General features: G+C 39.5%; 1 protein-coding gene across 1 annotated transcript in view; it reads right to left on the bottom strand.

Annotated features, from left to right (window-relative positions):
* cdkl5 (cyclin-dependent kinase-like 5) overlaps nucleotides 1-14,339 on the bottom strand; it is a 60,168-nt gene that overhangs the window by 18,983 nt on the left and 26,846 nt on the right. The window contains exons 7-13 of the mRNA XM_050045960.1: nucleotides 13,887-13,946; nucleotides 12,895-12,985; nucleotides 8,037-8,139; nucleotides 4,788-4,874; nucleotides 4,233-4,313; nucleotides 3,938-4,113; nucleotides 506-1,362 (exon numbers count right to left, since the gene is read on the bottom strand). Of these exons, the coding sequence (XP_049901917.1) occupies nucleotides 506-1,362; nucleotides 3,938-4,113; nucleotides 4,233-4,313; nucleotides 4,788-4,874; nucleotides 8,037-8,139; nucleotides 12,895-12,985; nucleotides 13,887-13,946 (1,455 nt within the window). The remainder of the gene's footprint in view (nucleotides 1-505; nucleotides 1,363-3,937; nucleotides 4,114-4,232; nucleotides 4,314-4,787; nucleotides 4,875-8,036; nucleotides 8,140-12,894; nucleotides 12,986-13,886; nucleotides 13,947-14,339) is intronic.

Below are 14,339 nucleotides of genomic sequence, written 5' to 3'. Positions count from 1 at the left end.
CTTTTCACGAGGTCTGGATTTAACACATGGGCCCGGCAGCATCTTACTTTATTCTGTGAATGTCAGAGGTGACATGATAATAATTTGCCTCCTGTCTGGCTGTCTGGTTTTGTAATTTTTCTTTTTTTGTTTTCTTAGGATGGATGTGATCTTTTGTTGCAACAATCTCTGAACCCATCGGTTATCAGTCTGACAATGAGAAGCTTCTGGGAGTGAGGGTCAATATTTCAGGCTGAACCGGTGTAGCTAGCAGATATCTGAGCCAAGACCTCCTCTTCCGTGTGCTGGTCATTTCCGCTAAGCTATATATAGATACCTGCATATGGATGCAGATACATAAAAAAGGCTGTCATCAAACAAAGCCAGTGGGTTCTGAGAGTGTTGCACTGGATATAAATACCTTTCAAGACCTTGAATAATATTTAAAAAAAAAGGATAGTTGAAGCTCGAAGCCATTATTCAGTGGACATGAAGTCTTAAATATAAATTTGACTCTGAAACCTACCTGGTGCCAGAGCTTTATGTCTGGATTTGTGTCTGGATGAGGAGTCCAGGGTGCTGCTCTCCATGCGGACATTGCCGCTGCTACGAGAAGCAGGGCTGTGCCCAGATCGATCGCTGTGTCGAGTAGAGGGGCTGCCAGGGGGCCCCTGGGGAACTGAAGGGGCGTTGAGGTCTAAACAGCTGGTAGGGAAGAATCGGGCCCCAGGTCCGACCCCTGCTGTCGTGTTTGCATTCGGGTCATCTGGGTGGAGTCGACCATCGCTGAGGTTCCCAACAGATTTGGCATCACTCAGCGCGCTGTGGCTCTTGGACAGGCTGAGATAAGAGGCTGAACTCTTAGAGGAGGAGGACATGGATCCGTGAGCAGAGTCCGCCATGCTGTGGGTGTGTCGGCTGTGTTGTTTCTCTGCTCCAGACTGCAGTGTGTTGGTCTTGCCTTCCAGGAAGGTGTGGCGGCCGGCCTGTTGTTGCTGCTGCTGCTGCTGCTGCTGCTGCTGCTGCTGCTGAGAGCGGGAGGAGCTGGGTTTGCTGTGGCCGTACTTCGCCCCGTGTCCCTGGTCAGACAGCTTTGGAGAAGGTCCCAAGCTGAAATCAAACTCTGTCTTGCCTTTGGCTTCTTTGGGACTGAGGAGGTGCGGCAAGTTGTTGTTAGCCAGGTCTTTGTTGGACGAGGCAGAACGATTTAGGGTCTGGGACATGTACTGACCCTTGGGGTGGAGCGTTGGACTTAAACTGGACGGGGCCGGTTTGTTACCATTGAGGAAACTCTTGTTGCTGAGGTGATGGAGGTCACCATGGCGAGGGAGGCTGGAACATTCTTTACTGTTGGAGCGACGGCTCGTGCTCTTAGTGTGACTCCTGGAGGGACAGATAACACTTACTTTATATCTTAAATTTTGCATTCCCTCAGCTCTTATTCTAACAATCCTACTTCCATTCTCTTAAAAAGCTCTTAAACTGGCACAGATCTATCCTTGGATGAGACACCTTGTCTCAGGAAACAGCTTGTGTCAAGAAGCAATGATCGCAGCCATTACATCAAAATGCTTTGATTTATTCACAAAAAAAATGGTTTACGAAAAAAAGTCATAATATAAAACTGTGAACCCCTATTTTTTAATCAAGCGCCATTTAATAGTTTTTTAGTTTTTTTTTTACAAAAGTCCTGTAAACTTGTGATGCACGAATCAAGAGGATTATGATGATGATGTTTCTGTACCTGGTGAAGAGACAATTTGGAGCTCCAAAGGTTGAACTCTTTATAAATGTAATTAAGAAATTTATTTTTTAAAGAGAAGTGAGTCGTTGTGAGACACATAGTTCCCCACAAAAAATGTGTTCCCTCGTGCATGGATAAAACAAAGAGAGAAGCGCTGCTTAATAATCTGGGGAATTTAACTTCCTGGATTAAATCCAAGGTAACAAGTCTTGGCGTGATCCTTGATTCAGATCTAAGCTTCAAGTGTTACATTAACAAGGTGATGAGAACACAATATTTCCACGTCAGAAACATCCCCAAGGTAAGACCATTTCTAAATGAAAAAGATGCAGAGAGATTGATTCATGCCTTTATTTAAAGCTGACTCGACTACTGTAATACACTTTTTACTGGCCTCTCAAGAAACACCACTGAGAGACTTCAGCTCGTTCAAAACTCTGCAGCTCGGCTGTTAACCAGAACCAAGAGGAGAGAGCACATCAGACCAGTCTGAGCTGCTCTGCACTGACTTCCTGTTACATTTAGACTTTATTTTAAGCTCCTCCTCCTTGTAAACAAAGCCCTACATGGGCTGGGACTGAGCTACATTGCTAACTCCCCTGTTATCTATTTGCCTCCAAGAACACTGCGATCATCTGCTGCTGGTTTATTGGAGGTTCCCAGCAACAGATTGAAGAAGATCAGGGATGCAGCCTTTTTCAGTTACACACCAAAGCTATGGAACACACTACCTATAGATATCAGGGAAGCTAAAAATATATCTGTTCACTTTAGCCTTTAACTAGCTTGGATTTCCTGATGCAGGTCTGAAACTCTTTCTTTTTACGCTTTTACTTTCTATTTACGCCTCATGCTGCTGCATCTGTTTTAAAATCTTACTTTTAAAATCTTAGTTTTACAACTAAGTGATTTTTTAAATCTTTTGTTCCGTTTTATGTTCATTTTGTCTGATGTCATATGGAGCACTCAGTGCTTACAATACAATATTGTAAAGCACTTTGTGCTGTATTTTATGTATGAAAGGTGCTATATAAATAAAGTTTATTATTATTATTATTAATATTAATATATGTACATATGTAGTCAGTTTAGTAGGAGGAGTCACAAAGCAGTGTTGGGAGTAACACTTTACAAATTTATGCATTACTGTAATTCCACTACCCAATCTTGTGTGTGTGTTTGAGATTGACAGAGCGAGGGAGGTGGTGGAAGGTGGACTATTGCACACAATGACTTTGTCAGTTATAATTAACTTTACATTATTTATGAGGGTGTGACATGTACTTTGCGTGTATTGAGGGAAACAGCTCTCTGGGGGTATCCTGGTAAAGACGCATGCAGCAAGTAGTGATGATAGCAGTAGAATTAGGTGTCTAGATGCTGCTGTTCAACTTCATGAGAAGGCCATGCTTATTGTTTTGTGGTGAAGACTGCAATAAAGCCATTGTCTCTCACCATCCTTACTTCTGCAGAGTGGTCTGGACCGCTAGAAGCTAGTTACCAGCTAATAAGGAGCCAAGCTAAATGAATGTTAATAAGCCAGCGTGTTCCCAAATACGGTTTTTAGACGGTAAGCTGGTAACACCTGTCCAGGCTCCAATGAATAGGCCTATCAAAACCTATCTCTTGTGTTTTATTGTTCCACTACTTACTTTTCATCACAGTGATAATGGGTATAATCATAAGTTATATCAGACAGTTGTCTCTTGTCCCACACTGAGCAACAGTAACACTAAAATAGTTTGTGTCTTAAAAAGAAAATTGAAGCAGATATTTTAAAGTAATGCAAATGTTACTTTCTTTTGCAACTAATTTATTTTATATGCAGTATTTGGCAAAGTTATTCACTTATGTTTCAGAGAAGTAACTTGAAACTGTAACAAATTTTGCAAAAACTTGCACAACACTAGTCATAAGAAACACATTTGCAAAGTCTGTGTTTTCTAGCGAGCTCCATAAGACAGACTTTTTCACTTAGTCTGACTTTCCTCTCAGAGCTACAGCTCTCTGTGGATGCCCTTGGTGATTAGTTCCCAGCTTGGGTTAGGTGATAATGATGACATACTGTGACATGATGGAGATTTGTCCATTGGTAAAAATGTTTGCTAAACCATCCACATCAACCAGCCCCAGTGTTTACTAGGCGAAATTTAAAAAAGGTCTCTGTAAGATGACTGCAGGTAGAAACTGTAACAGGAAGTAGAGGAGTCTGACCTTGTGGGAACTGTGTTCTCTCCATGATGGTGTGTTTTCCTCTTGGAGGAGCGCGGCGGGTTGGGAGACGCAGGAGATGGCCGCTCTCTCTCTGCCTGCCTCAAAGGCTGGAAGGCCGGATGATTCAAACTCTGCTCCGTCAGGTAGCGCTCAGTTGGGTTTAGCAGCAACAGGTTCTGATCGGAAGAGACGTGCACATGTTTATTGCTTCAAATGTTAATTATTGTCAAAGATGGATAACACATCATGCGGATATCATTTCCATAATGTTAATTTAGAGTTTGAGTACTTTTACCTTCATCAGATCCAACATCAAACCACTCAAGATGCCTTGGTACCTTCTCTCCAAAGTCTGAGGATGAGTAACTGAGGGAAACTGGCACACACACACAGGAACACACACACATACACAGGATCAAACTCGTATCGAGACTGAACTTTTCTGTGCGTTTAAAATTACTATTACGATCTTCAACATACAGTAGATGTTCCTGCCAAAAAAAAAATGTAGCTCTCAGTTCAAATCACACAGAAATCTTTCACTGGATCACACTAAACAAACTACAAAATCACAAACACACATACACACAAAGTCTTGTTCGGCCTTCTGGGACATTTTCTCTTGCTGCTAAACTGAACACCAACCACCTATCTCATGAGTCATAGCAATCCACTCAGTCATGGTGCTGGGAACACTGCCACAAGAGAGAGAGAGAGAGAGAGAGAGAAGGAGACAGAGCTGGAGAGAGAAGGGAAGGAGGTAAAAACAGAGAGGGGGAGGAGGAGGAGGAGAGAGAAGAAGAAGAAGCGAAGATGACGACAGAAAGGATGAAAGAGAAACGTTTCCTACCCTGATTCCATGAAAGCGAGGGTTGTTGTAGAAGAGTTTCATCTGCTCTGCAGGAAGTGGCCCCAGCACCTTCTGAATGGTGAAGAGCTGGAGGAAAATAAAATGAAGAACAGTTAGTAATGCGACAGCAGACTTCATTCGTTCACCAACAAGACTCCATGTCACACAGTTCTGTCTCCAAGGTCAACAATGAAGTTTCAATCTCAACTTTTGAGCCAATCCTTCAAGAGCTCAAAAAAGGAAACCTGAACATCTAAAGTACATTTCCATGGAAACTGAGCAAACTCTATCTGCCAATAAAGATCCTTCGCCTTGGTCCAGACCTTTGAATCGGCCCACTTAATTGATTTCAGGTTGACTGATTCGTCTGGCAGCGTGACATCAAACAGCGGTTTCTCGGTTAAGACATAAAACGACCACTGACTGCAGCGGGCGGTCATGATAAGCAAATCAGTGCCATGGGTGGGATTAACACTGCCGCCAAGCTGTTGTCAAGCAGTGCACAGGAAAAGATAAGGAGTAATAACTAGGGATGCACAGATCCGATATCTGGATCGAATATCATCAAAAGAGAAATGTAACCTATACCTGAAGCGATCCTTTCCCTTTAAATCTATTGCTAAGCGTGCTATGTCATACGTCATGGAGTGAAGGAGAGAATCTGCTGTGTGGAGGTATTTCACACTATTTCAACTGCTGTTGCACAATTATTTATTTTTGTTAAAAATAAATAGTTCATCATTGCATTAATCTGTTTCATCTTGTTTCATTTTATCTTAGGTAAGAACTCTGTAGTCATCAATGCCTGATGCCTCTAGTTTTTCTGTTCTACATGTAAAGGTATATAGCTTTTTAGGTCAACCATGGTATCGGATCGGTATCGGTTATCGGCTGATACTCAAAGCCACAGCATCGGGATCGGTATTGAAACTGAAAAAGCTGGATCAGTGCATCTCTAGTAAGACAAGACAGACGCTTCTATCAAGGCTGTTCTACATCTACATGTTTTCTCAGTATTGCCCAACATCATAGTGGCATGTCTACACATCAGTGTGGACTTAAAATGACATTAGATTCAGGGGGACATGTTGGTCTCTAGTGATTGGTTAGGGAAAATCAAATCCCCCGTCCCCACGGAAATTGGTTATGGTGGACGTGATGTCAAACTACAGGAAACAGAGTGTAACAAGTTGACAATTCTGTCTGATATAAGGCAAGAAAATTAACTAACATGATCAAACAGGTACTAAACGGACAAAATTAATGTTGACTATTTGGATGTCGCTGTTGTCATTGTTTAAAATTTCGGATTAACTGTAATTCTATTGACTTTTTTATGTTTTAATTGCATTTAGGAGATTACATGATCCTTTATGGGTTGCATGTTAAAATGTCGACCAAACTTTGTATAAACCTGCACTGATTTTTTTGCACAACAAGCTGTAATTAAAGCACAGACATATCACCTTATAAATCTGACTTTCAGCAAGTAAGTTATTTTTTGAAGGCCTACAGGTAGGCAGTTTGCCATATTGTACAGATTTTGAAAGGACAGTTCACCCCAAAAATAAAAAATACATATATTTCCTCTTGCCTGTAGTCTTGGTTATCGGTCTAGAGTGTTGGAGATATCAGCTGTAGAGATGTCTGCACTCTCTCCAATATAATAGAACTAGATGGCACGAGACTTGTGGTGCCAAAGTGCCAAAAAGGAAACATTAGAAAAACTCAACAGTAATGTCTCTTTCTAGAAATCATGACCTGGTTTCTCAAGATAATCCACAGACCTTGTTGTCAGCACTTTCATGTAGGAACTACTTTTCCAACTGAACTCCACCCATCAACCGTATCACCACGCAGAAGGAAGCGTGCATCTACTCATGGACAGGAGGCTTCATGCTCATGACAGCATCAGATGTAAGCATCAGTGGTGTCCTCCTTGGCTGAGCCATACCTAACACAGTAGTGCCAGGTGAACTAGCAGTAGATGTTGATGATGATGTATTGTTTTCTTCTGCACAGAGGTACAGTTGGCTGGTGTAGTTCAGTAGAGAGAAAATAGTTACAACATGAAACTGCTCACAACAAGGTCTGTGGATCATCTTGAGTAACTGGGTCATGATTTCTGGAAAGAGACATTGCTGTTGAGTTGTCAGATGTTTTTTTTCTTTTTTCTTGAGTGCCATTTAGTTCCATTATATTGGAGGGAATGCAGACATCTCTACGGCTGATATCTCCAACACTCTAGACCGATAACCAAGACTACAGGCAAGAGGAAGTATATGTATTTTTTATTTTTGGGGTGATATCTCCAACACTTCTGGGGTCAACTGTCCCCTTAAGGCCTCTGTGACAAACTTAAGATTTTTGGCTGTTCATAGAAAAAATTGACTGGGCTTGTTTAGTCTCTAAAATATCAGAGAATAAGTACAAATGCTGATCGCCAGCTCCAAGCGCTCACTGTGTCCTCTTCCAATTGCTTATTTTGTCTAATCCAAACAATCACTGTACAAAAGAAATGCACATCTGTCTCCTCCAGGTGTTATTTCCAAAAACCTGTGAGTGTGACTTTCGTCTATCAACAGTGTTAAACACTCCCTTAAAAGAGCCATTTTATTACCTTAGAAAAAGTATTTCAGGTCCACAGAGACTCTTCGTCAGGTACAGAGGAAACATTTATTTTATTTTTTAGATATGAGATAAAGAAAAGCTGCAAATCCTCACAACGGAGAAGTTAGAATGTACACATACAATTTCTTATTTTACAAATAACCTAAAGGTATACTATGCAGGATTGTCGGTTAGTGTCTGTATACACACTCGCCAGTGAAAGAGAGCGTAAAAGCCAACCCCAGATTCACTCGTTTGGCGTTTTGCCTCGCTATATTTGCGTTTTTTTGGCACTGTGTCTCTTGGATGCCTGCTGCTTACGGTCTGGCACCTGTCGCTACCTTTTTATAAGGCGCTACCTCACCTGCTGTGGAGGCACACGACCATTAATGTAATGAACACTGAAAATAAGAAAATAAGAAAAAACAGTCTCTACAAAAAAAATAAAAATTAAAATAAATACACAGCCACACACTTCTAGTGGGTCATGAGTGATGACTGAGAGGGATTACTTCTGCATGAGTCTCTATATTGTAATTTAGGAAAATCCTGCATAGTATATTTTTATAACGATTAATTGTTGATCAATTTTCTGTCGAAAAACTAAGTGCCTGATGCACAACTCATTTCATCACAGACCTGATCTATTTCACTTTCCCCTGGAAACAAGGGCTGTCCGTCACTCAGCTCCCCGAGGATACACCCCACCGACCACATGTCCACTGCCTTCCCATAGGGAGCCCTGAAGTGAACACAGAGAGAGAAAGACACAAAATATTACATCGAGATGATGATGAGGATAATGGTGGTGAGGATGGTGTTATTAGTGGAGGTGGTGCATTAAACAAAAGGATGGATGCTGCGTTTCTGATAAAGAAGATGGTCATTTCTGAAGGAACGGAGCTGAGGAGTCTGGTGAGAAATGGCGAGAGATCTGGCAGCAGAGAAGCAGAGGAGCGGTGGTGTTGGAGGGAGAGAGTATTTGAGTGGGCGGCATTCAAACGCTGTCTCAATAAATGTTCCAAGGCATTTACTAAATCAGGCTACAGCAGTGAGGCTAGATGACGTTCAGTTGTCTCCAAGCTAGAATGGACATTTCAATGCAGCAAAAACAACATAAGACACAAAAGCAACCTCGAAACAGAGATTTGGTCTCGGGGTACGTTCTGTGTGCACGATGCCTTATGTCATAATGTGGAAGCAGGTGAATCATCGCCTCTTTCTGGGGAAAGAGTAACACCTGTCTCCCCTGTGGTCTGACGAAAAAAGGTGAACTGCACAAAATGGTTTATGGGACTGAGCAAAGACACACACACACACACACACACACACACACACACACAAATAATAGCTTTTAAATTAATAATAAATAAAACTAAATTAATAAAATAATTTAAAAAATAACAATATAATAGAGCTCTATTTCTATTATCTCTATTTTAGAGATTAATCTATTAAAATATAATAAAAAATAAAATATATAAATAAAAATATCCAAAAATATGAATAAATAAAATATTTAAATACGTATACATAATATAAAATACATAAATAAATGCATATTTTTATTTTAATTGGATTTATTTTTGTTTAATTTGATTTAATTTAATTCAATTTAATTTCATTTTGTTTTGTTTTATTTTATTTTATTTAATCTATTAAATTTTTTTGTCAAGTGTAATTCAATTGGAGATAAAACTTTTGTTATCAAAATATAATAAAAAATATATATATTAATAAAATATCCAAATATATAAAAATACAAATATATAAAATATTTAAATATGTGTATATATAATATAAAATACATAAATAAATGTATATTTCTATTTTAATTTTAATTTAATTTAGTTTAGTTTAGTTTAGTTTAACTTAATTTAATTATTTTATTTTATTTAATTTATTTCAATTTATTCAATCTGATCTATTTATTTTTTGTCAAGTGTAATTCAATTGGAGCTATAACTTTTGGAAATATATTAGGAGCTATTTTGATCATTTATTTAAAGCTACAGTTGGTAACTTTTATAAAAATAATTTTGTAGAATGAGAAAAGTTGTCTGGTGGTGGGCAGTGCTTCATTTTTGGTTTTGACTGTTTCCAATATGGTGGCCGGGTCACAATTTCTCATTTTACAGCTGAGCAGTGCACTAAAATATGTTTCTGAAAACATCTGAGACGAGAAACAGGCAATGCAGTAACATAATCTTGATTCATATTTGATCAGCGCTGCCTGGTTTGACAGCTTGACTGCAGTTCACAGGCAGTGATTGACATAATAGACAGCTACGTTAGAGACACTTCTGCGCTGACTGGTTGTTTTCATTCAAGCGTGGTGGATTCTTGAAAATGTCATAAGGAGCACTAAATGGAGGACTCGCTAAAGCCTTACTATTTAAAACTGAACTGAAAGTGAAACTTATCTATGCTCTCGCCAAATCCAGACTCCATTGACAAAAACAGTCATTTTACCTCAGTGAACACGAGAGCTGCTGGTCTACAACTGCCTGGATTAGTTTGTTTGTGTTATTGTGTGACTTTGATGAATCTGAACTAATCCGTGAACACACCAAAGTCACACAATAGCACAGACAAACCACAAATTAAGGCAGCAGTAGACCAGCACGTCCTGTGACAGTTTTTGTCAATGTATTCTGGCTTTGATATGTTGGTTGGGCTGTCGGTTTGGGGTGTACTGAGCATACGAATGGATAAATGGGATGTGGATTATACTGCACGAGTTGTGAGAGAGTTCATAAATGGATGTTTGATATAGTTTTGCTGTTGTTCAACATGGTCCCCAACCAATCAACAAAACAATATGTTTGTCATTTTCCACTGATGCATGTGAGAAAAGAAAACATTCTTCACCAATTCAGTGTCCCAATTCCCAAAAATTGGGACACTGTGTGAAACATAAATAAAAACAGAATGCAATGATTTGCCAATCCTCTTTGACCTATATTGAATTGAATACAGTCCAAAGATGAGATATTTAATGTTCAGACTGTGACTTTGTAAATATGCACATGCTCTGACTTTGATGCCTACAACACACTCCAAAAAAGTTGGGACAGTGGCGTGTTTACCACTGTGTTACATCACCTTTGCTTTTAACAATACTCAGTAAGCATTTGGGAACTGAGAACACTAATTGTTGAAGTTTTGAAAGTGAAACTTTCCCATTGTTGCCTGATTTACGACTTCAGTTGCTCAACAGTCAGGTTTTCCATTGTTGTCTTTTGCACTGTATTACTGCAGGCAGGCCAGTCTAGTACCTGCACTCTCTTACACCTAAGATACACTGTTGTAACACCTGCAAAACGTGACTTGGAATAAGAGACCTGGAATAAAATCCTTGAAAAAGACATCATTTGGATGGCAAAAACCTGTATGTACATTTTAGCATTCATGCAAGTTACCCATTATGCTTTAGGCACTAACACACCCTTGTACCATCACAGATGTTGGCTTTTGCACTTTGAGCTGGTAACAATGTGGATGGTCCTTTTCCTCTTTACCCCGGAAGACACGACATCCATGATGGACTCGTCAGACCACAGTACACTTTCCCATTTTGCATTAGTCCGTCTCAAATGAGATCAGCCCTGGAGAGGTCGGTGGCATTTCTACATGTTGTTGATATCTGGCTTTCACTTTGCTTGGTAGTATCTTAACTTGAATTTGTAGATGAAGCGACTAACTTTGTTTACCGATAATGGTTTTCCAAAATGTTACTGAGTGACATGACACTCATAACTATGGCATGACATGGTCATGAACCTGTCATGAACATTATGTACATGTGCACATGCTGTCATTAAGTGTCATTCAGTTTTTGTAATGACAAGTTGACATTGTTTGGGTTGTCTTGATTATGATAACTTGACATTAATCAAAGTGACATTACCAGAAGTTGTCTTTGTCATGACAAGTTGACATTAAATTTGTTTGGGGTGTCCTTATTATGACAAGTTGACATTAACCAGGATGACAATACCAGAAGATGTCTTTACATTAATGTCAAGTTGTCATAAGGACATCCCAAACAAATTTATGTCAGCTTATCATGACAAAGACAACTTCTGGTAATTTCACTTTGATTAATGTCAAGTTGTCATAATCAAGACAACCCAAACAATGTCAACTTGTCATTACAAATACCAAATGACAGCAGTCATAAACGTTTATGACATGTACATAATGTTTATGAAAAGTTCATGACAGTGTCATGTCATAGTTATGACAGTGTCATGTCACCCTTATGTAGATACCTTCAAGTAAAGTGTTACCTAATATCCTTTATAGAATCAAGACAGTTTTTAATGTCGTGCCATCTCAGCAGTCGAAGGTCACGGGCATTGAGTGTTGGTTTTCAGCCTTGTACCTTACATGCAGAGATTTCTCCGGATTCTCTGAATCTTTTGATGATATTATGGATTGTAGATGGTGAGATCCCTAAAGTCCTTGTAATCATGCTTTGAGAAATGTTCTTAAACTGTTGGTCTATCAGCCCACAATTTTTTTTTTTTTTTTTTGCAAAGTGACCATCCTTAGTTGTGAACGACTGAGCCTTTTAAGGGTGCCCCTTTCAAACCCAATCATGATACTATCACCTGTTACCAGTTAACCTGTAACTTCCCCGGTCTTTTGTTGTCCCTGTCCCAACGCTTTTGACAGATGTTGCTGCCATCAAATTCAGAATGAGTGTATATATATTAAAAAAAAAAAAATAAATAAAAAAGTTTATCAGTGTGAACATGTTGTCTTTGTACTGTGTTAAACTGAATATATGTGAGAATGGATTTGCAGATAATTGAATTCTGTTTATATTCAAGTTTTACTAAGCGTCCCAAATTTTTGGGATGGGATTTATTTTGATACTAATACTTTTGTACTTTTACATGAGTATGATTTTGAATAACCCTGCGATAGTCTGGCGACCTGTCCAGGGTGTACCCTGCCTCTCGCCCAATGTCAACTGGGATAAGGTCCAGCCCCCCCGCGACCCTCAAGAGGATAAGCGTTTAGAAAATGGATGGATGGATGGATGATTTTGAATACAGGACTTTTACTTGTAACAGAGTACTATTACACTGTGGTATTGTACTTTCACTTAAGTAAACTGAGCACTTCCTCCACCGCTGGCTAAAGAAACCCTTGTCCTCGTGATGTTACCTTACATAAAAACTGCCCCCCTTCTTTCCAGTGAATTTGACAGATTTTGAGTTTGGTAAAATGAGAGCACTGGTATTTGAATGGTACTCCGAACAGACTGATATCCTGAATAAAGGTATTGGAAACGGTATCTGGAGAGAAAGTGATGGATCAGTGTGTCCTTGTCTGATACAGTCTTATACAAAAACCAGCGCTGTGAGAAGATAAAAAACGCTGAGAATGATTTGTCAAAGCCAACAGAATGAGGTCCTTTTCTCTTTCCCCTTATTTCTCACGTAGTCTCCTTCACACACACACACACACACACACACAGACTCACCCCAGCAGCAGCTCAGGCGAGCGGTACCACCTTGTCGCCACATACTCTGTGTAGTTGGCATCTGTTCCTTCAGACAGGTTACGAGCAAAACCTGAGCCACAGAAACATGGAGATGAATAAATCATATAGACACTGACACTTACGGTATATTTCAAACATACAGCACTCTGTGATAAATATAAATGGCTAATTAGTAAGAATAAAGTAATCAACACTCCAATCATTTGGACAGCGACAGTAACAACATGGCCATCATCCCATGTGACCAGACTCTAATTAGTTATGTCACTGCAGGCGGGCTGAGACTGTGCTTTAGATAACTGGTGTACAGAGAGTCCATTTTAAGCATGAAAAATCACAATAAACAGAATGCCAGCTCCAACAGTGAATAACAAACAAATCTCACCCCAGCTGACTCAGTGGGATCGCATTAGCCAATTATGCAAAGCTAACTGACCGTGTGATTTAGCAAATACTCAAACAAATGTACGATACACACCTGGGAAACTATAAAATGACAAAGCTATCCAAATAATTCCTCAGTATTTTACAAGGAAAACAGGTTCCTAACATTCACCTGCCGTTATTGAAATATAGCTTTGGCAGATAAATTGTGATAACAACCATCGGAGTGTGTTTTATAGAGCTGGCTGCTTCCCAGTGGCAGAATTGATCCTTACAACTTACAAGGTGACAAATTAATGGTGGGATCTTTCACAGAAAACTGAGCCCAAAAAACCAAACTGAAATTGCAGATATAACGGCAGATATCATAGATAATTTGACAGCATTATGATGAATCTGCAGATGCAGCTCAACGTCAAATAATCAGCCTGTTAAACAAACACCTTGATTTTACAAGCAGTTACCTTTATTTGACAAGGCAAACGTGCAAGAGACTGTGAGGTTTTACTGCATTGCACACGTAAATCTCAACAACTCAGCGTGACAATACTGCTGCTATAAAGATCAGGAGAAGAGCAAAGACTCACCAAAGTCACAGAGTTTGAGAACATCCTCTGAGCTGATGAGGAGGTTCTCCGGCTTGATATCTGGAAGAGAGACCCAGACAAATGACAACTTTCTATTATGAGACAAAACATAAAAACAATAACCCTTTTTTTTTTTTTTTTTTTTTACATAATTACATATTACATCCTGGGACCTGAATGAATTTTTTTTTTTTACACATTTTAAGTGATTGGTATGAAATGTACATTACAGTACAATACATGTATGTAACGCTCACCAGCCACTTTATTAAGTACACCTTGCTAGTACCAATTTGGACCCCCTTTTGCCTTCAGAGCTGCCTTAATCCTTCATGGCATTGATTCAACAAGGCGCTGGAAACATTCCTCAGAGATTTTGGTCCATATTGACATGATGACATCACACAGTTGCTGCAGATTTGTCGGCTGCACATCCATGATGAGAATCTCCCG

Source organism: Epinephelus moara, chromosome 1, assembly GCF_006386435.1.
Source record: "Epinephelus moara isolate mb chromosome 1, YSFRI_EMoa_1.0, whole genome shotgun sequence".
Lineage (NCBI taxonomy): Eukaryota > Metazoa > Chordata > Actinopteri > Perciformes > Serranidae > Epinephelus > Epinephelus moara.
Note: the sequence above shows the minus strand (reverse complement) of the source record. Positions and strands in the feature narration are given on the sequence as shown.